This window comes from Staurois parvus, unplaced genomic scaffold (genome assembly GCF_062004578.1).
Source record: "Staurois parvus isolate SC_StPar_1 unplaced genomic scaffold, SC_StPar_1.0 ptg000874l, whole genome shotgun sequence".
NCBI classification, from domain to species: Eukaryota; Metazoa; Chordata; class Amphibia; order Anura; family Ranidae; genus Staurois; species Staurois parvus.
The window spans coordinates 897,052-921,475 of record NW_028318670.1 but is presented as its reverse complement, the minus strand read 5'-3'; the positions used below and the strand labels follow the sequence as shown (position 1 = coordinate 921,475).

The following is a 24,424-nucleotide window of genomic DNA, read 5'->3' as shown; positions in this document are numbered from 1 at the left end:
TTATAGACTCCTACTCTCTAGCTCCGTGGTCTCCTCCTCCCACGCCCGACTGCAGGACTTCTCCAGAACTTCCCCCATCCTCTGGAACTCCCTACCCCAATCCATCAGACTGTCACCTACCCTCCTCACCTTCAGGCGCACCCTGAAAACCCATCTCTTCAGGCAAGCCTACCCCACCCTCACCTAACAGCCGTTCTCCTCCACTCCTCCTACCACTCCATCCCCCTCAGCCACTTCCTCCTGTACCTCTACCCCCTCCCTCCTAGATTGTAAGCTCGAAAGAGCAGGGCCCTCGAACCCCTCGTGTATTGTATTGTTACTGTATTGTCTCATGTACTGTCCCCCCACTTTAATGCACAGCGCTGAGCAAACCTTTTGGCGCTATATAAACACTGTATTATAATAATAATAATAGACTGGGGCAGCGGCCACTTGTGAAGGCCAATTATAGACTGGGGCAGTGGCCACTTGTGAAGGCCAGTTATAGACTGGGACAGCGGCCACTTGTGAAGGCCAGTTAAAGACTGGGGCAACGGTCACTTGTGAAGGCCAGTTATAGACTGGGGCAGCGGCCACTTGTGAAGGCCAGTTATAGACTGGGGCAGCAGACACTTGTGAAGAAGTGGTTAAATCCCCTTTCTTCCCCATTCTGATGCTCAGTTTAAACTTCAGCAAGTCGGCTTCATCACATCTAGATGCCTAAATGCATTGAGTTGCCGCCATGTGATTGGCTGATTATCAATTTGTGTTACCAAGCAATTGAACAGGTGGACCTAACAAAGTGGCCAGTGTGTAAGCTCTGTGAGAGGGCTGCAGACTATACATATTGTTTTAAGAGTTACAAGGGAGCCCCCTCCCCAGATCAACAGACTATATGAGGAGCAACGGCAAGATAGTATAGGACTTGGTGTCACCCTTGTTCCTAAAGAGGTAGCATTAGTACCTGAACAACTTTCACACAAGCATGCCACTTTTTCTATGTTTGTTCATTAATGATATTGGCTGCTGTGGCACCATGCGACCCAGTCCCAGATGCTTCTCCTAATGGCACACTAACTCCCAACATAGAAATTGGGAGAAAGCCTGCTTGTGGAATGGAGAACTATGCGCAGTGAAATGGAAGGACAAACATTTTCGCCCAATCTTCCATTCACGCAGACATGACAGTCCAAATTTGCACGGCATCTGGTGTCATTGCAAAGCTTCTCTGTGTCCACGAATATCATTTTTATATGGGAGGCGTAGAACTCAACAACCAGATGATGAAGCCGTATTTAGTGTACGCTGGTACAAAAAAAATGTGTATATTTTTTTTCACTTGACTGTATATAAGGGTTTTGTCATCGACAAAGCAACTGGAAAAACTGGTTCTTTCCTAAAATTTCAGGAAGAGATCACCACAGCCCTTTGGTATCCAGAAGAAGCTGTGGTCTAAAGCCCAAATCCAGATGCAGTGAGCCGGCTGCATGAGAGGCATCTTCCAGATGTCCTCTCGGGACCCTAACCCAAAGGTCAACCCACAAAAGATGTTGCGTCTACAGTAGATGTGGAATGAGGCGGGACGCCTCCTTTCCTGACTAGTGATGGGCCGAACACCCCCCAGTTTGGTTCACAGTAGAACATTCAAACAGATTAAAAGTTCAATGCAAACAACGAACCTAATGCAAGTCTAAGGATCTAGAACTTGTAAAAAAGTGCCCATTTTGAAGGTTTATATGCAAGGTATTGGCCAGAAAGGGGTATGGGGACTGCCCTGAAGGACACAAATCAGGGAAAATTCGTTTTTAAAAATACAATTTTTAACTACTTCAAGTCTGGACACTTTCACCCCCCCCTTCCAGTCCGGACACTTTCACCCCCCCTTCCAGTCCGGACACTTTCACCCCCCTTCCAGTCCGGACACTTTCCCCCCTTTCCAGTCCGGACACTCCCCCCCTTCCAGTCCAGACACTTTCCCCCCTCCCTTCCAGAACGGACACCTTCACCCCCTTCCAGTCCGGACACTTTCACCCCCTTCCAGTTTGGACGCTTTCACCCCCTTCCAGTCCGAATACTCCCCCCCCTTCCAGTCCAGACACTCCCCCCCCCTTCCAGTCCGGACACTTCCCCCCCTTTCCAGTCCGGACACTCCCCCCCCTTCCAGTCCAGACACCCCCCCCCCTTCCAATCCGGACACTTTCACCCCCTTCCAGTCCGGACACTCCCCCCCCTTCCAGTCCGGACACTTCCCCCCTTCCAGTCCAGACACTTTCCCCCCTCCCTTCCAGAACGGACACCTTCACCCCCTTCCAGTCCGGACACTTTCACCCCCTTCCAGTTTGGACGCTTTCACCCCCTTCCAGTCCGAATACTCCCCCCCCTTCCAGTCCAGACACTCCCCCCCCCTTCCAGTCCGGACACTTCCCCCCTTTCCAGTCCGGACACTCCCCCCCCTTCCAGTCCAGACACCCCCCCCCTTCCAATCCGGACAATTTCACCCCCTTCCAGTCCGGACACTCCCCCCCTTCCAGTCCGGACACTCCCCCCCCCCTTCCTGTTTGGACACTTCCCCCCCCCTTCCTGTTTGGACACTTCCCTCCCCCCTTCCAGTCCAGACACTTTCCCCCCCGCCCCCTTCCAGTCCGGACACTTCCCCCCCCCCCCCCTCCAGTCCGGACACTTTCCCCCCCTCCTTCCAGTCCGGACACTTTCCCCTCCTCCTTCCAGTCCGGACACTTTCCCCTCCTCCTTCCAGTCCGGACACTTTCCCCTCCTCCTTCCAGTCCGGACACTTTCCCCCCCTCCTTCCAGTCCGGACACTTTCACCCCCTCCTTCCAGTCCAGGCCAATTTTAAGCTTTCAGCGCTATCACACTTTGAATGACAATTGCACGGTCATGCAACACTGTATATATATTTCCATCTCTACAGAACAGAGAGTGCACTGTCCACATGTGTTTATCTGCTGCTCCTCCGCGAACAGAAAACCAAAACTTTATTGTTGAGACAGACATGACAGAGTTTACCATAGATGCAGCTACCACTTCATACACACTGCCCTCTACTGGTTGAAGAACATATGTTGCAAAATACACAAACACCAACCCAGTCCCACACTTCATCCACGTCTTTGGTGACCTCTGACCTCCTTATGAACGTTTTCTTCCATGATGAAGATCAGCCATGGAGTATATCTGAGGTGTATATCAGGGTGTGCTTCTTTTCCACATGACAGCTGGAATGTCCAGCAACATTCATCTAGAAGACATTTCCCGCACTCAAGGCACTATTACACCTCCAGGGTTGTGTGGGACCCCTGATGTACAGGAAGAAAGGACTTCAGGGAGGAACATTTCTCTCACTCGGGACAGGAACGTGGCTTCTCCCTCGTGTGAGATCTCTGATGTTTGTAGAGATGGGACTTCTGTGAAAAACATTTTCCGCACTCAGAACAGGAATATGGCTTCTCTCCCGAGTGACATCTCTGGTGTTTATAAAAACTGGACTTATCTGAAAAACATTTCCCGCACTCAAGACAGGAATATGGCTTCTCCCCCGTGTGCAACCTCTGGTGTTTGTTGAGACTGGACTTCACTGAAAAACATTTCCTGCACTCAGGACAGGAATATGGCTTCTCCCCTGTGTGACATCTCTGGTGTTTATAATAACTGGACTTATCTGAAAAACATTTCCCGCACTCAAGACAGGAATACGGCTTCTCCCCAGTGTGCAACCTTTGATGTTTGTTAACACTGGACTTCTGTGAAAAACATTTCCCGCACTTAGGACAAGAATACGGCTTCTCCCCTGTGTGCAATCTCTGGTGTGTGCACAGATTGAACTTCTTTGAAAAACATTTCCCGCACTCAGGACAGGAGTATGGCTTCTCCCCCGTGTGCAATCTCTGGTGTTTATAAAAACTGAACTTATCTGAAAAACATTTCCCACACTCAGGACAAGAAAACGGCTTCTCCTCCTTATGAGATATCCGATGGCTGTTGAAACTGGATATGTTTGAAAAACATTTCCCACACTCAGGGCAAGAATATGGCTTCTCTCCTGTGTGAATTCTTTTATGCTTATTAAGGCGGGATTTAAAATGGAAACATTTCCCGCAGTCAGGACAGGAATACGGTTTCTCACTTGTGTGAATTCTTTTATGCACATTAAGATGGGATTTAAAATGGAAACATTTCCCACACTCAGGACAGGAATGTGCCTTCTCATCTGAGTGAATTCTTTTATGCACATTAAGACGTGATTTAAAATGGAAACATTTCCCGCACTCAGGACAGGAATGTGGCTTCTCCTCCGTGTGAGTTATTTTATGTACATTAAGTCGGGATTTATAATGGAACCTCTTCCCGCACTCAGTGCAGGAGAACCTCTTCTCTGTTGGAAGGCCAGCCTGGTCCCGCACAGTATGAGGTTCCTCAGGAGACGAGGAATCCGATGGTCCATCTACACTGGGTGGTGCCGGATGGACATTGGAGGGAGCCGGGTTTTCTCCAGGACTATACTGTGTGATGTCCTCATCTTCTACTTTCCAGTCTGGAGACAAAGTGAGACAATCCTCTGAGGTTTTCCTCATCTCCCGGCCATGGCCTAAAATACAAAGACAAAGAGGATTACTAGACAGGAGCCCCACCAGAGGTCAGAGAGTGAGGATGGGAGAAGGACAACCAAGAGGAAGACTGGACTCATCCTGAAGACCACCATCATTGGGGTATTGGCCCCTCCCCGATCCTGAAGACCACCATCATTGGGGTATTGGCCCCTCCCCCATCCTGAAGACCACCATCATTGGGGTATTGGCTCCTCCCCCATCCTGAAGACCACTATCATTGGGGTATTGGCTCCTCTCCCATCCTGACCCTGAAGACCACCATCATTGGGGTATTGGCTCCTCCCCCATCCTGAACACCACCATCATTGGGATATTGGCTCCTCTCCCATCCTGACCCTGAAGACTACCATCATTGGGGTATTGGCTCCTCCCCCATCCTGAAGACTACCATCATTGGGTTATTGGCTCCTCCCCAATTATCACTTTCTGGTTGGAGGATGTGATCACATTATTATCACCATGTAATAGTCTGTGCTCCAATCACATCATCCGATATAAAATGTCCAGCTGGTAGGAAATGGGGGGAACAGAGAAGACATATTATGTGTATATATAGGAGTGGGGGGAGGGGGGTAGAGCAGAAGTCAGGAGTATGTAATGTACAACATGAAGATATAGTGCAGGGGTCAGGAGTATGTAATGTACAACATGCAGTATATAGTGCAGGGGTCAGGAGTATGTAATGTACAACATGCAGTATATAGTGCAGGGGTCAGGAGTGTGTAATGTTCAATAATCAGTGGTGACTTAATGTTTACTGTAGGCAACCTGCAGAGGTCCCACCCCGCTGCCTCCCGACTCCTGAGACTGCACTCAGTGACTTGGGTCTGAGACTATACAGACATATCCCTCCACCCGGCACAGCCAGGAAACTACAGAGCAAGTAACCCCGGGGGAATTGCTATGTTAGAGATCTCGTTAGACCCGGGCATGGGAATAAAGGCCCAAGACACATGCCCCGGGTGTCTACATTGAGGAACCCCTATGGTGAAAACCAACATTTTGCTGCCAGCTGAACCCCAGAATATCCATAAATCCAGTCTAGAGAAATAAATTGTGTCTGCAGCACAGAGAAGGAAGATTATCCAAAAGAAATCCAGGAATACAGGACGGGGAACACAGCTCAGGAAAGGGACCAGGGTATTACAGGCTGATATCAACCAGTCCCCGTCCTACTCTGGACCAATCAGTGAGCAGTATGGGTGGAGGAATGGATTTAGTGTTCATGACCCACCTGTGCTGATCTCTGTAGGAGTGTCCTCCTCTATAAGTGTCCCCGTTATTCCATCCTCCTCCATAGACTGCTGATCATCCCTAACAAACGCCTCTACTTCTGATTTCACCTCAAATTCTATATCGATTGGATCTCCACTCTACATCAAGAGAAGGAGAGAAAATAACATCTATAAGATAGAAGATTTATGATTGTGACATCAAATGAAAATAAAAAATATCATCTCCACAAGTCCATGTTCTAGATTCTTCATCCCACCAACCTTATAACAGTGAGGGATGGTGTGACCTTCCTGTGTGGAATCCCAGGAATACAGAGGACGGGGACATCTCTCTGGTGGGTTCCTGGTATTAGGTGGCTCCATCATATCCTTATGTCCTTCTGAAAACTCCACTATCACTCCATACTCCTCATCCTCCTCTTTATACTCTTCTTTAACATCAATATTATTATTCCCGAGTGTGGAATCCCGGGAATACAGAGGATGGGGACATCTCTCTGGTGGGTTCCTGTAGCTGGATGACTCCACCATGGTGTCCTGGTACAGATCTTTGTGTCCTTCTGGAATCTCTGACTCCTTCATCACCCCATCCTCATCATCCTCCTTTTTTATTCCTTCTTTACCTTCAACTTTACAATCTCTCATCTCATCACATCTCTCTGGTGGGTTCCCATGACTGGATCCATCTACCTGATGATGGTGAGGGACGGTGTGACCTTCCTGTGTGCAATCCCAGGAATACAGAGGACGGGGACATCTCTCTGGTGGGTTACCATGACTGGATCCATCTGTAGAAAACACACACACTGACTGAATCCATTGTTTCTATGTGTTTATCAGATGATGGGGGATCTAGGTGGATCCTCCGTACTGCTCTCTCCTTTCCAATAAAGTCTCCTCTTACCCGGTGATGTGAGGGGTGGCTGATTGTCCATCGTGACGTCCTTGTAGAGGTCCTTGTGTCCTTCTAAATACTCCCACTCTAGAATCTTCTTCTTCTTTCTCTCTTCTATCAGGGAGGGAGGTGGAGGCAATGTGATGTCAGATGATCTCCAGACTTCACAGGAGGAAAACTCTGGATTTGAACACAAATAGTAAAATCAAATGACATTCCCAGAATCCTCCTCACCTCACCGGTCAGGTTTCCATTTTACTCCATTTTCCCTGAAGATGGGGAGAATTTGGGAGGAGGAGCTGTGAGGTCAGTGTGGTGTCATAGGATTCCCTGACTCTGGATGGAGGGACATTGGGAGGAGGAGCTGTGAGGTCAGTGTGATGTCATAGGATTCCCTGACTCTGGATGGAGGGACATTGGGAGGAGGAGCTGTGAGGTCAGTGTGATGTCATAGGATTCCCTGACTCTGGATGGAGGGATATTGGGAGGAGGAGCTGTGAGGTCAGTGTGATGTCATAGGATTCTCTGACTCTGGTTGGCGTTCCATTAGGAAGAGGAGCTGTGAGGTCAGTGTGATGTCATAATATCCTCTGTCTCCAATTGGAGGGACATTGGGAGGAGGAGCTGTGAGGTCAGTGTGATGTCATAGGATTCTCTGACCCTGGTTGGAGGACATTGAGAGGAGGAGCTGTGGGGGCGCTCTGTGAGGTTTCTGTACACAGAATCATTTCTCCCGAGTGCGTCCCACCTCTCCTAGTCTGGAAGATGAACGTTGTCTTTGGGCTTTGCCAGGAAACATGGTATTCCTATGATCTCCGTGTACTCCGGAGACTTTACTCATCAAATTTTAGGGTGAAACTCTGAGACTGGAATCATTGTGAAAATTTTACCTCCCTCAATCTTCTGCTTCTAACCTCTGGAGATATATCCCCAAACCCCGGGCCTCCATCATTTAACTGTGCCCAACTCTCCCATCACCCCATTTATTTTCTATTCCTCTTCTTCCAAAAACCAGCTTCCCCTTCTTTTTTGACCTTTGGAACGTCCACTCTGTCCATGACCTCTTTATCACTAACTACATGCTGTTACTGAAACCTGTCTTCATGAACCTGACACTGCTTCTTCCGCTTCCCTCTGCCATGATGACCTTCTCTGGACTCTGTCCCCCAGACCCAATGGATGGAAGGGAGGTGGAGTGTGAGTCCTTCTAGCCCCACACAGTACCTTTCAGGTACTTCACTCACCTCCCTCTCTTCATTTAATGCACATAGCATTCGTCTATTTTTTCAAGAATTGCTGTGATCTACCAGTCTTATAAACCTTCCTTGATGACTTCTCTGCCAGGCTACCCTACTTTCTCTCCCCACAATAAGTCTCGGAGACTTCAACATTCCTGTTAATATGGATACTCCTGCTACTTCTAAGTCTAACCTCCTCTTTTGACCTAAAGCAATGTACACAACTTTCTACTCATTCTGATGGCAACACCCTTCACCTTGTTTTCTCCCACCTATGCATTCCGTGCAACCGCATGACGGTGGAGGAAGAGGACAGGCGGTCGTGACGGTGGAGGAAGAGGACAGACGGTAGTGACGGTGGAGGAAGAGGACAGACGGTCGTGACGGTGGAGGAAGAGGACAGACGGTCGTGACGGTGGAGGAAGAGGACAGACGGTCGTGACGGTGGAGGAAGAGGACAGACGGTCGTGACGGTGGAGGAAGAGGACAGACGGTCGTGACGGTGGAGGAAGAGGACAGACGGTCGTGACGGTGGAGGAAGAGGACACACGGACGTGACGGTGGAGGAAGAGGACACACGGACGTGACGGTGGAGGAAGAGGACACACGGACGTGACGGTGGAGGAAGAGGACACACGGACGTGACGGTGGAGGAAGAGGACGGGACGGTGGAGGGAGAGGACGGGACATGACGATGGAGGAAGAGGACAGACGTTACGGTGGAGGGAGAGGATGGACGTTACGGAGGAGGAAGAGGATGGACGTGATGATGAAGAGGACAGATGTGACAATGGAGGAAGAGGACAGATGGACATGACCATGGAGGAAGAGGACGGACATGACGATGGAGGAAGAGGACGGACGTGACGATGGAGGAAGAGGACAGACATGACCGGGGGTTACTGGGTGTAGATAGAAAATAAAATTGTATTACCTCCTCTGCTCTACTTCGTACCTCATGGAACTTCCTGTCTATAGCTGACATCACTTCCTATATATATATATATATATATATATACCTGACATCACTTCCTGTCTGTATCTGACAATACTTCCTGTCTTCCATAGAGACTTCCTGTCTGGTTTGAAGTGAGATCCCACCTTGTGGAGTTCAGAGGAACTGCAGCCCCCAGAACCGTCTGGTATTATTATTATTATTATACAGTATTTATAAAGCGCCAATAGTTCGCTCAGCGCTGTACATTACAGAGGAGGACAGAACATGTGACAGAACAATACCAATACAATGCAAAACATGAGGGGATTGAGGGCCCTGCTCTTTCGAGCTTACAATCTAGGAGGGAGGGGATGGTGGCACAGGAGGAGATAGCTGTGGGGGATGGAGTGGTAGGAAGAGTGAAGGAGGTCGGCAAGTTAGCAGGAGGTGGGGTAGGCTTCCCTGAAGAGATGGGTTTTCAGGGTGCCCCTAAAGGAGAGGAGAGTAGGTGATAATCTGATGGGTTGGGGCAGGGAGTTCCAGAGGATGGGTTACACCCTGGAGAAGTCCTGGAGGCGGGCATGGGAGGAGGAGACCAGGGAACTAGAGAGAAGGAGGTCTTGTGAGGAGCGGAGTGTGCATGCTGGGCGGTACTTGGATATTAGGTCAGTGATGTAGTTCGGGGCAGTATGGTGGACAGCTTTGTACGTCAGCGTTAGGATTTTGAATTTGATCCGTTGCGCAATCGGAAGCCAGTGGAGGGATTGGCAGAGGGGGGTGGCGGAGACAGAGCGGTTGGAAAGGTGAATGAGTCTGGCAGCCGTATTCAGGATCGACTGAAGCGGGGATAGCAAGCGGCGAGGCAGGCCAGTGAGGAGGGAGTTGCAGTAGTCTAGTCGTGATATGATGAGGGAGTGGATGAGCTGTTTAGTGGTGTCTGGGGTTAGGAACGTGCGGATTTTGGCGATGTTGCGGAGGTGGAGTCTGCACGAGTTTGTTAAAGATTGGACTTGGGGCTGAAAGGATAGGTTGGAGTCCAGAATGACACCAAGTACTCTGGCCTGCAGGGCGGGTTTGATGGTAGCGTTGTTGGATGTGACGGAGAAGTCAATGGGGGGTGGTGTCCGGGCTGGGGGGAAGACAAGGGAGAGATAGATTTGTGTGTCGTCGGCATAGAGGTGGTAGTTGAAGCCGTGAGAGTGTATGAGTTGGCCAAGGGAGGAGGTATAGATGGAGAAGAGAAGGGGCCCGAGGACAGAGCCTTGAGGGACCCCAACAGAGAGAGGGAGTGAGGGGGAGGTGGTAGCATTATAGGTAACGCTGAAGGAGCGTTGTGACAGGTAGGATGAGAGCCAGGAGAGAGCAGAATCTCTAAGGCCGAGGGAGTGTAGTTTTTTGAGGAGGAGGGGGTGGTCGACTGTGTCGAAGGCCGCAGAGAGGTCAAGGAGTAGGAGCACTGAATAGTGGCCATTAGCTTTGGCGGTTAGCAGGTCATTGGAGAGTTTGAGTAAGGCAGTTTCGGTGGAGTGTAGGGGACGGAAGCCGGACTGTAGGGGATCGAGGAGGTTGTTGTCGTTGAGGTGAGAGCATAGGCGGGTGTAGACTAGGCGCTCGAGGAGTTTAGATGTAAATGGGAGCAGGGAGATGGGTCTGAGGTTGTTCGGGTCATTGGGGTCCAGGGAGGGCTTTTTAGTATGGGGGTGATGTGTGCATGTTTCAGAGGGGAGGGGAACGTGCCGGAGGAGAGGGAGAGATTGAAGATGTGGGTGAGGGAGCGTAGGATGGAGGGGGAGGGAGGTCGTAGGAGTTGTGAGGGGATAGGGTCGAGGGGGCAGGTGGTGAGGCAGGCATCAGAGAGGATCTTGGAGACTTCCTCGATGGTAGTAAGGTCAAAGGTGCGGAGTGTTGGGGGAGCTTCAGTATGAGGAATGTAGGGTGAGGTGGAAGTGGAGGTCAGAGCAGTGGTGGGACCGTGGGAGAGGGGTGATGAGGGGGTAGCTGAGTGAGGGTGAAGGGGGTTGGAGAGAGTTTGAGCAGCGACGAAGTCCCTGTGGGTTATGTCGAGGGGGAGGGGGGATGAGGGGTTAGCTGAGTGAGGGTGAAGGGGGTTGGAGAGAGTTTGAGCAGCGACGAAGTCCCTGCGGGTTATGTCGAGGGGGAGGGGGGATGAGGGGGTAGCTGTGTGAGAGGGGACGGGTTGAGAGGGCGTGTGAGTTGCGGCGATGTCCTTGCGAATTGTGTCAATCTTGTTTTTGAAGTGATTGGCAATCTCAAGGGCAGTGAGTGAGGTGCTGGGTGGAGGTGGGGGTGGCAAGAGTAGAGAGTTGAAGGTGGAGAAGAGTCGGCGAGGATTGGAGGAGAGGGCCTTGATGAGGGTCAGGAAGTAGGCTTGTTTGGCTGCGTGGAGGGAGGTGTAGGTGTTGAAGGCAGATTTGTAGCGGGTGAAGGCTTGTTGGGATTTGGTTTTGCGCCATAGTCGCTCCAGGGCACGACTGTGTCGTTTGAGGGTTTTGGTGTGATCAGTCTGCCAGGGCTGGAGCGGTCAGAGTCTGATGTTGCGTGTGGTTAAAGGAGCTAGTGAGTCAAGGGCTGTTGAGAGCGCGTTGTTGTAGGCGGTCATAGCCAAGTCAGGGCAGGACAGGGGGAGGATGCGGTCGTGGAGTTGATCAGCTGCAGAGTGGAGGGAGGCAGGGTTAAGGTTGCGGAGGTTACGGCTGGTAGTAGTGTGACATTTGGAGGGGTAGGCGTTGGAGGACGAGGAGATAGAGAAGGTGATCAGGTTGTGGTCAGAGAGAGGGAAGGGGGTGTTAGTGAGGTTGTGGGGAGTGCTGCGGTTGGAGAAGACGAGATCAAGGATATTACTGTCGGAGTGGGTGAATCTTTCTCCTACCTCCACTCTTAACTCAAAAACGCATTGACTCCTGCTGCCTTCCTCCTGGGTAAATGCATCTTTCTCCTACCTCCACTCTTAACTCAAAAACGCATTGACTCCTGCTGCCTTCCTCCTGGGTAAATGCATCTTTCTCCTACCTCCACTCTTAACTCAAAAACGCATTGACTCCTGCTGCCTTCCTCCTGGGTAAATGCATCTTTCTCCTACCTCCACTCTTAACTCAAAAACTGAGTTTTTGACTCAAAAAAGAGTGGAGGTAGGAGAAAAATGCATTTACCCAGGAGGAAGGCAGCAGGAGTCAATGCGTTTTTGAGTTAAGAGTGGAGGTAGGAGAAAGATGCGGTAGTGTGACCTGGCCTTGTACTGGGTGTGAATGGACTGTATGTCCTCATAGATGTGTAGCACTACCCTCGCAAAGACCAATTAGTTTAACAGTTTTTTTCCCAAACAGTACAGAGGCCGCCAGTCACCCAAGCAACAGTTCATTCACTCTGGCTGCAATAAACAGTCTAGGGGTTCATCTTTTCGGAATGTATTACTTGTAGAACTTGGGGTTTGGGATACTCCAAAACAGTTGGCAACATTAAAGTATAACTAAATGTAGCAGGCTCCTTGTACAAGAGGATTCAGAAGGAATCACATGTTCAGCAGTCAGTCCTTCCTCTCTCTCCCCTATTTGTAAAGCCTGGGCATTCTGCCAAGTTCATGACTCATCCACTACACAGCAAAGAACGTTGGGAAGGGGAGGAAGCAGGAAGTGAAGGGGAGAACAGAGAGACACGAGGCTGGAGAAAAGACAGGGACATGTGGAGCCCGTCCCAGGAGAGGAGGAGGCACTACAGCACTCAGCGCGGATAGAGGGACCCTGCTGTGTGTTCAGAGTCTGGTGAGCTGTCCCACTGGAGAGAGTAAGACACACCATTTACACTTTGCATATAGACTGGGACATCCGCACCCCACTGCTGGGATCTCACCCATCCGGGGCCCTGTGCAAGCCACAGATCCCTCTACCTGCTTTGCCCCTCACCACCAGTGTAATTGAGACTGTCTGCCCTGGGGACTGACACATACTGGGAGATTGCATCCTGCGACTGCTCCTGGTCTTGGGGTGCTTTGTGTTGCGTTTAGACACTGAGGTTGGACCCTCTCAGCCCAGAAACCTAGTGAAATCGGATGTAACCCACACCAGCTGAAACTCCAAAGAAGCCTTCAGCTGCTATTTACTTCATTGTAAGGACTAAATGTGCACCAACTAGAGCTCCACCGTTACAAGGACTGAAGTGGGGGAATCTGGCTTAGTAGCTTTATTAGAGGTACCTCTTTATTGCATTCTGTTCTGACTCTGAGGTGATTTTTTTGGCTAACGCCCCTCAGAAGCAGAATCATACACCGGTGTGGGTAATACATTTCATTGATAGAGTATAAGTAAGTTTATTTGTTGATATCAGTTGTATTTTGCTTAAAGTGCGACTCTGCCATCCGGAGACTCTTGGCTGTGAAGCCCTCTAGTGGCAGACCAAATTTACTGCATTGCATAAAAGAAGAAAAGTAAGTTGTGAAGTTGAAAGGGGAACCCCACCCCTCTACACTGCATTTCATTCTCCATAAAATTGTTCTTGTTTCATTTAACCCTGTGTCAGCAAATTTCTTGGCGGGGCATATGCTATTCATTACCAGTTGTGCCAGAGGGATTGGGTTTGCTTAGGGTTGGATCTATTGAGCGCAGGACCCATAATATATTCCAGCTTGTCCCAAGGGGCAGTGCTACATAAAGGTAAAACTTTTTTTGGGAGTTTTGGAGTGGAGATGGATTAGACCACCTTCCAGTCTCCTCCAAACCCCTCCCAGTGAGTCAGATAATCCTTCTCTACACTGATTTTCTCAGATGAAGTCCTGCATCTAGCTTCAGATCACTCCCAGGTCTCAGCTCTGCATCAGAGGAGACCTCTCAGAACAGCAGCACAATCTACAGACTTACCTTAGAGGGGCCCTTATAAGCCCACCAAGGCTTGGAACTCTCATCCCTTGAGAAGGACAATCTCTCCAGGGCTCCAGACTGTTTATCAGCTTCCCAGACACCATCTGGGCACACCTCCCCAGGGATTGGCAAGGTACTCCGCAATATTAAGGCTGGTTATTTGAATTTTCTCTACGTAAGCTCTGGAAACTTCTCCCGGAGTCAGGGGGAAGCAATCAAACTCCTGACCTGTGCCACCCCCGAACAGACCAGAGCAAACGATCACTGCTCCATTGACTACAGAAGGAGCCAAAAACTAAAGCAGCCTAACTAGGAGGTTGCTACAAATTCTCTCTGGAAGTTCTGGAGACACTCAACTTTGAGGGTTCTCTCCTAAATACCCGGCAGTTGATGCAAATCTCTCAGGATCGCCCAGAGACTCCCAACTAAAATTGCCACCTGGCCAGTAACAGCACTTCCTACGGATATTTCCAGCTCTTTGTGACTTAGTGGTTAGCATGTTGAGCTTGCAGCACTGGGGTTGTTGGTTTGAAACTGAGTCAGGACACTATCTGCATGAAGTTGGCATGCTCTACCTGTACTTGCATGGGCTTCCTTCTACGCTCCAAAGACATTCTGGTCAGTTAACTGGATCCTGTATAAAATGGCATACTTATGTGTATGCCTGTGAGCTATGGACCTTAGAGTGTAAGCTCCTTGAAGGCAGGGACAATATGTGAATGAAGAATACGTGAAGCGCTGAGTAAATTGACGGCATTCATTTAAGTGCCCGAAATAAATAATAAGAATTTTCTGGACAGCATGTCAGTTACAAGATGCCATTCAACTGGAGCTGCCCCAGATAGTCACATCGTTTACATGATGATTTGTGCCCAGAGAAACCTCCTATTGAGGCATTTATGTGTATGGATCTGCCTTCAGACTGTTCCTCTTCTCATTGAGAGTGTCCTTGGCAGTGGCTGCACATTGGTTCCATCCTGGATCTTTCCTGAGAGTTGATCTACATTGGCTGCACCCTGGACTTATCCTGGGAGTGGCTCCCCATTGGCTGTATCCCAGACCTTTCCTGGGAGTGGTTGTACAGTGACTGTACCCTGGAGCTTTCCTGGGAGTGGTTCCACACTGGTTGAACCATGGACCTTTCCTGGGAGTGGCTCCACATTGGCTGCACCTTGGACCTTTCCTGGGAGTGGTTCCACATTGGCTGCAGCCTGAACCTTTCCTGGGAGTGGTTCCACATTGGCTGCACCCTGGACCTTTCCTGGGAGTGGCTCCACATTGGCTGTACCCTGAACCTTTCCTGGGAGTGGTTCTACATTGACTACACCCTGGACCTTTCCTGGGAGTGTCTTCACATTGGCTGCACCCTGGACCTTTCCTGGGGGTGGCTCCAAATTTGCTACACCCTGGACCTTTCCTAGGAGTGGTTCCACATTGGCTGCACCCTGGACCTTTCCTAGGAGTGGTTCCACATTGGCTGCACGCTGGACCTTTCTTGGCAGTAGCTCCACATTAGCTGTACCATGGACCTTTCCTGTGAGTGGCTCCACATTGGCTGCACCCTGGACCTTTCCTGGGTGTGTCTCCACATTGACTGCACCCTGGACCATTCCTGGAAGTGGTTCCACATTGGCTGCACTCTGGACCTTTCTTGGGAGTGGTTTCACATTGGCAGTGGCTGAATGAGAAAAACATGGTGGTGGAACACAGTCCTACCTACTGACTTCTCTTTTCTCTCACTGCCTTGTATGTGCTTAGTTAGTGCCAACTGTAACGTATTAACGGCCCACAGTCCCAGCCTCTGGGGAGAGAAATAGATTACTGATCGAGATGAGCAGAGGAATTGAGGCATCCTATTCTGTCAAGACCAAACCCAAGTTATGCCACTTACAGTAGCTCCGAAGCTTTGGTCCAGCTAACCGACCCAGCTGTCAAGCCCAGACTCCGTTAGCTCACCTAGTTGTCAAGCCCAGGCCTAGCTAACCCACTCAGGTTTTCAGCCCAAGCCCAGCTAGCCCACTAAACTGTCAAGCTCAGCATCCAGCTAGTCCACCCAGCAGTCAAGCTTAGACCCACCTAGCCTACTTAGCTTTTCATCTCAGATCCAACTAGCCCACTCTGCTGTCAAGCTCAGACCCAGCAAGCCCACCCAACTGCTCAGTCCAGTTCCAGATAGCCCATTTACTTGTCATGCCCAGGCTCAGATAGCCCACTCAGCCTTCAAGCTCACACCTATCTAGCACCTTGGTCAAATTCAGACCACGTTAGCCCACCCTGCTGTAAAGCCGAGGTCCAGTTAGCCCACTCAGCTGTCAAGCTCTGGTCCAGCAAGCCCATCCAACTGTCCAGTCCAGTACTAGCTAGCCAACTCAGCTTTCCAGCCCAGGCCAACTATCTTATTCAGTTCTCCTGCTCAGGTCCAGCTAGCCCACTCAAAAGTCAAGACCAGGCCTTGGTAATGGTCAAGCAATTGCCTGCCATGCTTATAGCATACCATTAACACTTCCTGGGGAATCACCTTTGATATAGTTGTACACTGCAATCATACCCTGCCTCAGAGCTTTTTATCCGTGGTGAATATGTGTAATCTAAGTCTCCATACTGTGTATGTATATAAATATTACACCCCCTTAGCCCAGGTGTGTTAGAGTATATAGTGCTACGTGTAGAATTGCGGGCACAGGAATCGGGGACCCAAGAAACAGCACATACTCCGGTGGTAAGTGCTACATTTGACTGAATGGAGGTGTCACAAATCTTTCAAAGCCACATGGGAAGGTTTCCAACAAGTATCAAGCACATTTCTTCTAAGCAGTGCTACAAAAAGACAAATTATAACTAAATTGGCTATCAGTTTTGTTGAAAAATCATAGATGCCTCAATTCCTCTGCTTATCTTGATCAGTATTATATTTCTGTTCCCCTTGGTGGGAGTGGAGGTGACCCCTCTATGAGGACATACAGTCCATACACACCCAGCACAAGGCCGGGGTCACACTACCAGACGGTTCTCGGGGGTGCAGTTCCTCTGAGCTCCACAAGAGGTGATATCATTTCTACCCAGACAGAAAGTCTCTATGGTAAACAGGAAGTGATGTCAGGTATAAATAGGAAGTTTTGAGTGAATGGCTCCTTGGAAGAAGTAGAGAGGAGACGTTACTGGAAGTGGCAGCAGAGGAGGTAATAAGATTTTCTATTTACACCCAGTAACCCCCCCATCATGTCTGTCCTCTTCCTCCATTATCATGTACGTCCTCTTCCTCCATTATCATGTACGTCCTCTTCCTCCATTGTCGTGTACATCCTCTTCCTCCATTGTCGTGTACGTCCTCTTCCTCCATGGTCACGTCCGTCTTCTTCCTCCAGTGTCACGTCCGTCCTCTTCCTCCAGTGTCACGTCCGTCCTCTTCCTCCAGTGTCACGTCCGTCCTCTTCCTCCATCGTCAGGTCCGTCCTCTTCCTCCATAGTCACTGTGATGTCTTTTATCTCCAGCAGATGATACACACATATATAGTGTGGGAACCCAGATTAACCCCTTCAGGGGCAGAACATTCTCCAAATTACGCCCTGTAAGTGGGGGAATGGTCTGCCCCTGAAGGGGTTAATCTGGGTTCCCACACTATATGTGTGTGTATCATCATCTGCTGGAGATAAAAGACATCACAGTGACTATGGAGGAAGAGGACGGACCTGACGATGGAGGAAGAGGAGGGACGTGACTGTGGAGGAAGAAGACGGAATATTCTCTTCATTTTGGAGATGTGTCACCTTCTCACCAATCACCTTCTCACCTCATCAGTCTATACTAACTGACTATACCATATTACGGGATGAGGGTTTTATTTAAAGGCGGCTTTATAATGCATTTGTTTGTATTTAATGAGTTTAGGAATAATGAGGAGGAAATAACTATTTCTGATGTCTGAGAAGGTTCAACCCAACGGATGTGTCTGGATGGTGACTGTATCATTGTGTGTGTCAGGTTCCTATAAGGTGTCAGGATGTCACTGTCTATTTCTCCATGGAGGAGTGGGAGTATTTAGAAGGACACAAGGACCTCTACAAGGACGTCATGATGGACAATCAGCCGCCCCTCACATCACCAGGTAAGAGGAGACTTTATTGGAAAGGAGAGAGCAGTACGGACTCTCCACCTAGATCCCTCATCATCTGATAAACACATAGAAACAATGGATTCAGTCAGTGTGTGTGTTTCCTACAGATGGATCCAGTCATGGGAACCCACCAGAGAGATGTCCCCGTCCTCTGTATTCCCGGGATTCCACACAGGAAGGTCACACCATCCCTCACCATCATCAGGTAGATGGATCCAGTCATGGGAACCCACCAGAGAGATGTCCTCTGTATTCCTGGGATTCCACACAGGAAGGTCACACCATTCCTCACCATCATCAGGTAGATGGATCCAGTCATGGGAACCCACCAGAGAGATGTCCCCTTCCTCTGTATTCCAGGGATTCCACACAGGAAGGTCACACCATCCCCCACCATTATCAGGTAGATGGATCCAGTCATGGGAACCCACCAGAGAGATGTCCCCATCCTCTGTATTCCCGGGATTCCACACAGGAAGGTCACACCGTCCCTCACCATCAGGTAGGTGATTGACAATCACTGGGCGTTGGGAATTATACACAAATATGTCTGTTACAATGATTTTCTTATTTTATAGAATAGAAACCTTGGGGAATGTAATATTGTTATTAAAAAAGAGATAAAAGAGGAAGATGAAGTTATTGAGGAGTCAAAGATTCCAGAACACAATGATCTGTACCAGGACACCATGGTGGAGTCATCCAGCTACAGGAACCCACCAGAGAGATGTCCCCGTCCTCTGTATTCTTGGGATTCTGCACAGGAAGGTCACACCATCCCTCACCATCATCAGGTAGGTGAGGAACAATTATTAGTAGTTATGATTTATACACAGCATGTTTGTTACAATGAATGTTTTTATTATTCAGACTGGAATCCTTGGGGATGGTAATATTGGTATTAAAGAAGAGTATAAAGAGGAGGATGAGGAGTATGGAGTGATGGAGGAGTTTTCTAAAGGACACAAGGATATGATGGAGCCACCTAATACCAGGAACCCACCAGAGAGATGTCCTTGTCCTCTGTATTCCTGGGATTCCACACAGGAAGGTCACAGTTATGGTCAGGTTGGTGGGATGGAGTATCTATAACATGAAAATAACTTGTGGAAATGATGTGTGGACCCTAAAGGATGATATTTTCTCTCCATCTCTTGGTTTAGGGTGAAGATCTGACAGATATAAAAGTTGAGGTGAAATCAGAAGAAGAGGCGTATGTGAGGGATGATCAGCAGTCTATGGAGGAGGATGGAATAACGGGGACATTTATAGAGGAGGACACTCCTACAGAGATCAGCACAGGTGGGTCATGAACACTAAATCCATTCCTCCACCCATACTGCTCACTGATTGGTCCAGAGTATTCTGCGTTTTCCTGGGCTTTTCCTGGTTCTGCCATCCACCTTGTGTCACATGTAAAAGTAGGAAGGCTGATCCTAAGGGAGAGATGTGACTGTATTGGAAAGGGCAGAAAAGTCCACCTTCGAAGAACGAACACCAACCCACGAGTACCCCGGGCAGGAAACTACCTCTTGGGGACTTATCCAGGTATGGACTGCTACGTGGAAAAGTAGGCCTGAGCTGTCTGGGGACTAGTTCATAAGAGTGGTGGAGGGATATGTCTGTATAGTCTCAGACCCAAGTCACTGAGTGCAGTCTCAGGAGATGGGAGGCAGCGGGGTGGGACCTCTGCAGGTTGTCTCCAGTATCTATTTAAGCTACTAAACACCAATATTATGAGTTTTCACTCTTCTACTCTATAATTTATATTGAATAGTACATACTCCTGACCCCTGCACTGTATACTCCATGTTGAACATTACATACTCCTGACCCCTGCACTGTATACTCCATGTTGTACATTACATACTCCTGACCTCTGCACTGTATGTTCCATGTTGTACACTACATACTCCTGCCCCCTGCACTATATACTCCATGTTGTACATTACATACTCCTGACCCCTGCACTGTATACTCCATGTTGTACATTACATAATTCTGATACTATATAGTCCTCACTGCTGTATTTCATGTTCATGTTGAACATTATTAGGACTTGACCTCAGCACTCTGATATACACATAATATGTCTTCTCCTCTGTTCTCCCCATTTCCTACCAGCTGGACATTTTATATCGGATGATGTGATTGGAGCACAGACTGTTACATGGTGATAATAATGTGATCACATCCTCCAACCAGAAAGTGATAATGAGGGAGGAGCCAATAACCCAATAATGGTGGTCTTCAGGATGGGGAAAGGAGTCAATAGCCCAGTGATGGTGGTCTTCAGGATGGGGGATGAGCCAATACCCCAATGATGGTGGTCTTCAGGATGGGGGATGAGCCAATACCCCAATGATGGTGGTCTTCAGGATGGGGGATGAGCCAATACCCTTATGATGGTGGTCTTCAGAATGGGGGATGAGCCAATACACCAGTGATGGTGGTCTTCAGGATGGGGGATGAGCAAATACATCAATGATGGTGGTCTTCAGGATCAGTCCAGGTTCCGCTTGGTTGTTCTCCCCCCATCCTCACCTTTGACCTCTGGTGGGGCTCTGCCCCGCTGTTCTTCATGACTAAATCATGGACTAAATCGGGAAGTGCAGTGCTTCTTGTGTTGGGAAGATGGCGATGAGTGATAGAGGGGGTGGGGACCCACGTCCTATAATCCCCTCCTCGCTGTCCCTCCTATAAAAGACAGTTCTGGTTGTTTCCTCACTCTCTGACTAAGGTCCATGAGTAAAGAAATGATCTGGTAGGAGATAAGAGGAGCCATTTCCTAGTTCCTTTGAGGGTGGAATTGTAAGCTCCTCAGAGACCAAGCTGCCTGATGTGGGCAGAGTCCTGGTTCGGGGGAACCAATCAGCTCCTGTCTAGTAATCCTCTTTGTCTTTGTATTTTAGTCCATGCCTGGGAGATGAGGAAAACCTCCGAGAATTGTCTCACTTTGTCTCCAGCCTGGAAAGTAGAAGATGAGGACATCACACAGTATAGTCCAGGAGAAAACCTGGCTCCCTCCAATGTCCATCTGGCACCACCCAGTGTAGATGGACCATCGGATTTCTCGTATCCTGAGGAACCTCAGACTGTGCGGGACCGGGCCGGCCTTCCAACAGGGAAGAGCTTCTCCTGTCCTGAGTGCGGGAAATGTTTCCGGTTTAAATATAAATTTAATGAGCATAAAAAATATCACACAGGTGAGAAGTCGTATTCCTGCACCGATTGTGGGAAATGTTTCTATACTATATGCCGTCTTAATGAGCATAAACGATTTCACACGGGTGAGAAGGCGTATTCCTGTCCTGAGTGCGGGAAATGTTTCCATTTTAAATCCGGTCTTGATGTTCATAAAAGATCTCACACGGGCGAGAAGCCGTATTCCTGTCCTAAGTGCGGGAAATGTTTTTCAAGGAAGTGTAATCTTTACACACATCAGAGATATCACACAGGGGAGAAGCTACATTCGTGTCCTGAGTGCGGGAAATGTTTTGTACAAAAATCAGACCTTGTGGCACATCAGAGATTGCACACAGGTGAAAAGCCATATTCCTGTCCCGAGTGCGGGAAATGTTTCTCACAGAAGTCCAGTCTTTCCCAACATCAGAAATTGCACACAGGGGAAAAGCCCTATTCCTGTGTGGAGTGCGGGAAATGTTTTTCATTTAAATCCTATCTTAACAAACATCAGAGATTGCACACTTTGCCTCGTTCCTGTCCTGAGTACGGGAATGGTCACTCACAGAAGTCCTCTGCTTACAGTCATCTGAGATTGGACACAAAGGAGAACGAACTTTCCTGGTCTGACTGAGGGAAATGTTCCTCACTGAAGTCCTGTCTTCCTGGTCATCAGGGGTCCCACACAACTCTGGAGGTGTATTAGTGCCTTGAGTGCGGTAAATGTCTTTTAGATGAATGTTGCTGGACATCCCAACTCTCATGTGGGGAAGAAGCACACCCTGATATACACCTCAGATATACTCCATAGCTGATCTTCATCATGGAAGAAACAGTTGATAAGGAGGTCAGAGGTCATCAAAGACATGGATGAAGTGTGGGACCGAGTTGGCTATTGGTAGAAGGAGAAGAATAAAAATAGCGTCCTGACCTGTCATTGGCTGAACCTTTTAAAAAATTGTTCTGCAACAAAACGCACGGTTCTTTGTTCCCATGTGTTTGGTGCCGGCAAAAGGTGCATAGGGGTGCCACTAGGAATAACGTCACACCGCATGCCTGAAAATGGGCCAAAGTGTCATTGTACATTGCAGGAACACATGCAGAGCACAAAGGTCCACCTAGTGTAAGAGAGAGAGGAAGCTAAGGGGGTCTGAAGTGAAGATGGGAAGTCAGGGGGGGTCTGAGGAGGAGGGGAGGATCGGGGGTCTGAGGAGAAGATGGGGGGGTCTGAGGAGGAGGTGAGGAGCAGGGGTCTGAGGAGAAGATGGGGAAGGTCTGAGGAGGAGGGAAGGATGGGGTGGTCTGAGGAGAAGATGGGAAGTCAGGGGGTCTGAGGAGGAGGGGAGGATCGGGGGTCTGAGAAGAAGATGGGGGAGACTGAGGAGGAGGGGAGGATCGGGGGACTGAGGAGAAGATGGGGGAGGATTGGGGGTCTGAGGAGAAGATGGGGGAGGTCTGAGGAGGAGGGGAGGATCGGGGGTCCGAGAAGATGGGGGGGTCTGAGGAGGAGGGAAGGATGGGGTGGTCTGAGGAGAAGATGGGAAGTCGGGGGGGTTCTGAGGAGGAGGGGAAGATCTGGGGGGTCTGAGGAGGAGGGAAGGATGGGGGGGGGGCTGGAGAGAAGATGGGAAGTCTGGGGGGGGGGGTCTAAGGAGGGGAGAATCTAGGGTCTCAGATATGGGGGGTATAAGGAGGAGAGGGGAGGTCGGGGGGGTTTGAGAAGAGGGGGGGTCTGAGGGGCATCTGAAAAGGGTGGGGACCCGAGGAGGGGGAAATCTGGGGGTCTGAGGAGGAGAGGGGAAGTCTGCGAGGGAATTGAAGAGGAAGGGTCTGAGAAGCTTAAGGGAGGTCAGTGGGGGGTGCATGAGGAGAAGAGAGGAGGGCTGGGGTGGGGGGGTCTGAGTAGGAGAGAGGAGGACTGGGGAGAGTATGAGGAAGTCTGGTGGGGAGGGTCTGAGGAGCAGGGGAGGGCTGAGGAGGAGAGAGGAGATCTGGGGAGGGTTGGAGGTGGAGGGGGCTGAAGAGGAGAGGGGAGGTCTCAGGAGGAGAGGGGGGCTGGGGGGTGTCTGAGGAGGAGAGAGGAGTTCGGGGGAGAGTATGAGGAGGCTAGAGGAGGTCTGTTGGGGAGGGTTGGAGGTGGAGGGGGGCTGAAGAGGAGAGGGGAGGGCTGAGGAGGACAGAGGGGGTCTGGGAGGGGGGTGTCTGAGGAGGAGAGAGGAGGTCTGGTGGGGAGGGTTGGAGGTGGAGGGGGGCTAAAAAGGAGAGGGGAGGTCTAAGGAGGAGAGGAGGCCTGGGGGGGTGTCTGAGGAGAGAGGAGGTCTGGGGAGAGTATGAGGAGAATAGAGGAGGTCTGGTGGGGAGGATCAGCGGTGGAAGGGGGCTGAAGAGGAGAGAAGAGAGGTCTGAAATGGAGAGAGGAGGTCTGGGTTGGAGGGGTCTGAGGAGGAGAGAAGAGGTCTGGGGAGAGTATGAGGAGGAGGACTGGGGTGGGGGGGTCTGGGGAGAGTATGAGGAGGTCTGGTGGGGAGGGGCGGAGATAGAGGGGGCTGAAGAGAAGAGGGGAGCTTTGAGGAAGGGCAGAGGGAATCTCTGGGGCTGAATTGTCTTTCCTGTACTCGCAGATCTGGAATTTGAAGGCAGCTTCTTCCCCGGTCCAGTCATGTGATATGCCACATGATGAAGGGAGAGAGAAAGAAGAGCTGTCTGTCCTCACTCCTCCTCAGTGCTGTGCTGAGACTGAGATGAGTTCTCAGTCTCAGCACCGGCTCTCTATGGCCACCTACAGGCTGGACGGTTACTGTTCCTGACAGGAGGTGTCACTCCTGTCAGTGAGGAGCAGGATGAGCTGCCACATTACCAGCATGCCCCCCCCCCTTCAGAATGGCACCCAGGGCAAGTGCCCACTGACGTCCAGCCTTGTCCCGATCCTAGACATTGAAGAACATAAATTAATAAACCAATCATTGATTTAAAATGAAAAATACTGCATGTGGCCATCAGATGACATCTAATAGACCTAGCATTGTTATTACCAGGCTGCAGCTATGTGGAGTTCTAAGGTTTAGAGTGTGACCACAGCAGAGTGATCCCATCTAGCCCACATTAACTCAGGCCTTGTGATTGATAATGGAGTTATGATGAAGAACTTTCTGGGGATTTTTATTTACTAATAAAGGACAAATGTTTGATTATCAGAATTTATGGGTGAATTCCTTTTATACATGCACCAATGTAAGGGACCACTACACTGACCACTGATATAAGGGAGTCCTTCTCCCATCGGTCCCACTTCTGGTCAGGAATGGCCTTGGTGTAAGTCAGGGCTCCAGGTATGACCAGAGGTGT

The 24,424-nt window shown here is 49.7% G+C and overlaps 2 protein-coding genes across 4 annotated transcripts in view; one reads left to right on the top strand and one right to left on the bottom strand.

Moving 5' to 3' along the window:
• The window catches only part of LOC149443146 (uncharacterized), a 53,287-nt gene extending 44,326 nt beyond the window's left edge, over positions 1–8,961 (bottom strand). Inside the window, exons 1-5 of the mRNA XM_089655803.1 lie at positions 8,908–8,961; positions 6,745–6,915; positions 6,102–6,628; positions 5,840–5,978; positions 3,341–4,583 (exon numbers count right to left, since the gene is read on the bottom strand). Of these exons, the coding sequence (XP_089511929.1) occupies positions 3,341–4,583; positions 5,840–5,978; positions 6,102–6,628; positions 6,745–6,775 (1,940 nt within the window). The 5' untranslated portion in view covers positions 6,776–6,915; positions 8,908–8,961. The remainder of the gene's footprint in view (positions 1–3,340; positions 4,584–5,839; positions 5,979–6,101; positions 6,629–6,744; positions 6,916–8,907) is intronic.
• A 7,915-nt stretch (positions 8,962–16,876) lies between these two features.
• Positions 16,877–22,247, top strand: LOC149443145 (uncharacterized). Of its 3 annotated transcripts, none has more exons than XM_089655860.1 (7): positions 16,877–16,960; positions 17,764–17,887; positions 18,004–18,398; positions 18,475–18,690; positions 18,767–18,964; positions 19,060–19,198; positions 20,809–22,247. In XM_089655860.1, the coding sequence occupies exons 2-7, from the start codon at positions 17,803–17,805 to the stop codon at positions 21,711–21,713; spliced, it is 1,938 nt and encodes a 645-aa protein (XP_089511986.1). In that variant the 5' UTR covers positions 16,877–16,960; positions 17,764–17,802; the 3' UTR covers positions 21,714–22,247. The 3 variants fall into 3 exon arrangements, with proteins under 3 accessions (XP_089511986.1, XP_089511987.1, XP_089511985.1); XM_089655861.1 differs by having other exon boundaries at positions 17,671–17,887; positions 18,304–18,398; XM_089655859.1 differs by having other exon boundaries at positions 17,671–17,887.
• Positions 22,248–24,424: the final 2,177 nt, after the last annotated feature.

Excerpts from the sequence above, each read along its gene's own strand:
- LOC149443145 (XM_089655860.1), top strand. The coding sequence starts at position 17,803 with ATGGAGGAGTGGGAGTATTTAGAAGGACACAAGGACCTCTACAAGGAC. Across the intron at positions 18,399-18,474 it reads ACACCGTCCCTCACCATCAG|AATAGAAACCTTGGGGAATG; the intron begins GTAGGTGATTGA and ends CTTATTTTATAG. Across the intron at positions 18,965-19,059 it reads AAGGTCACAGTTATGGTCAG|GGTGAAGATCTGACAGATAT; the intron begins GTTGGTGGGATG and ends CTCTTGGTTTAG.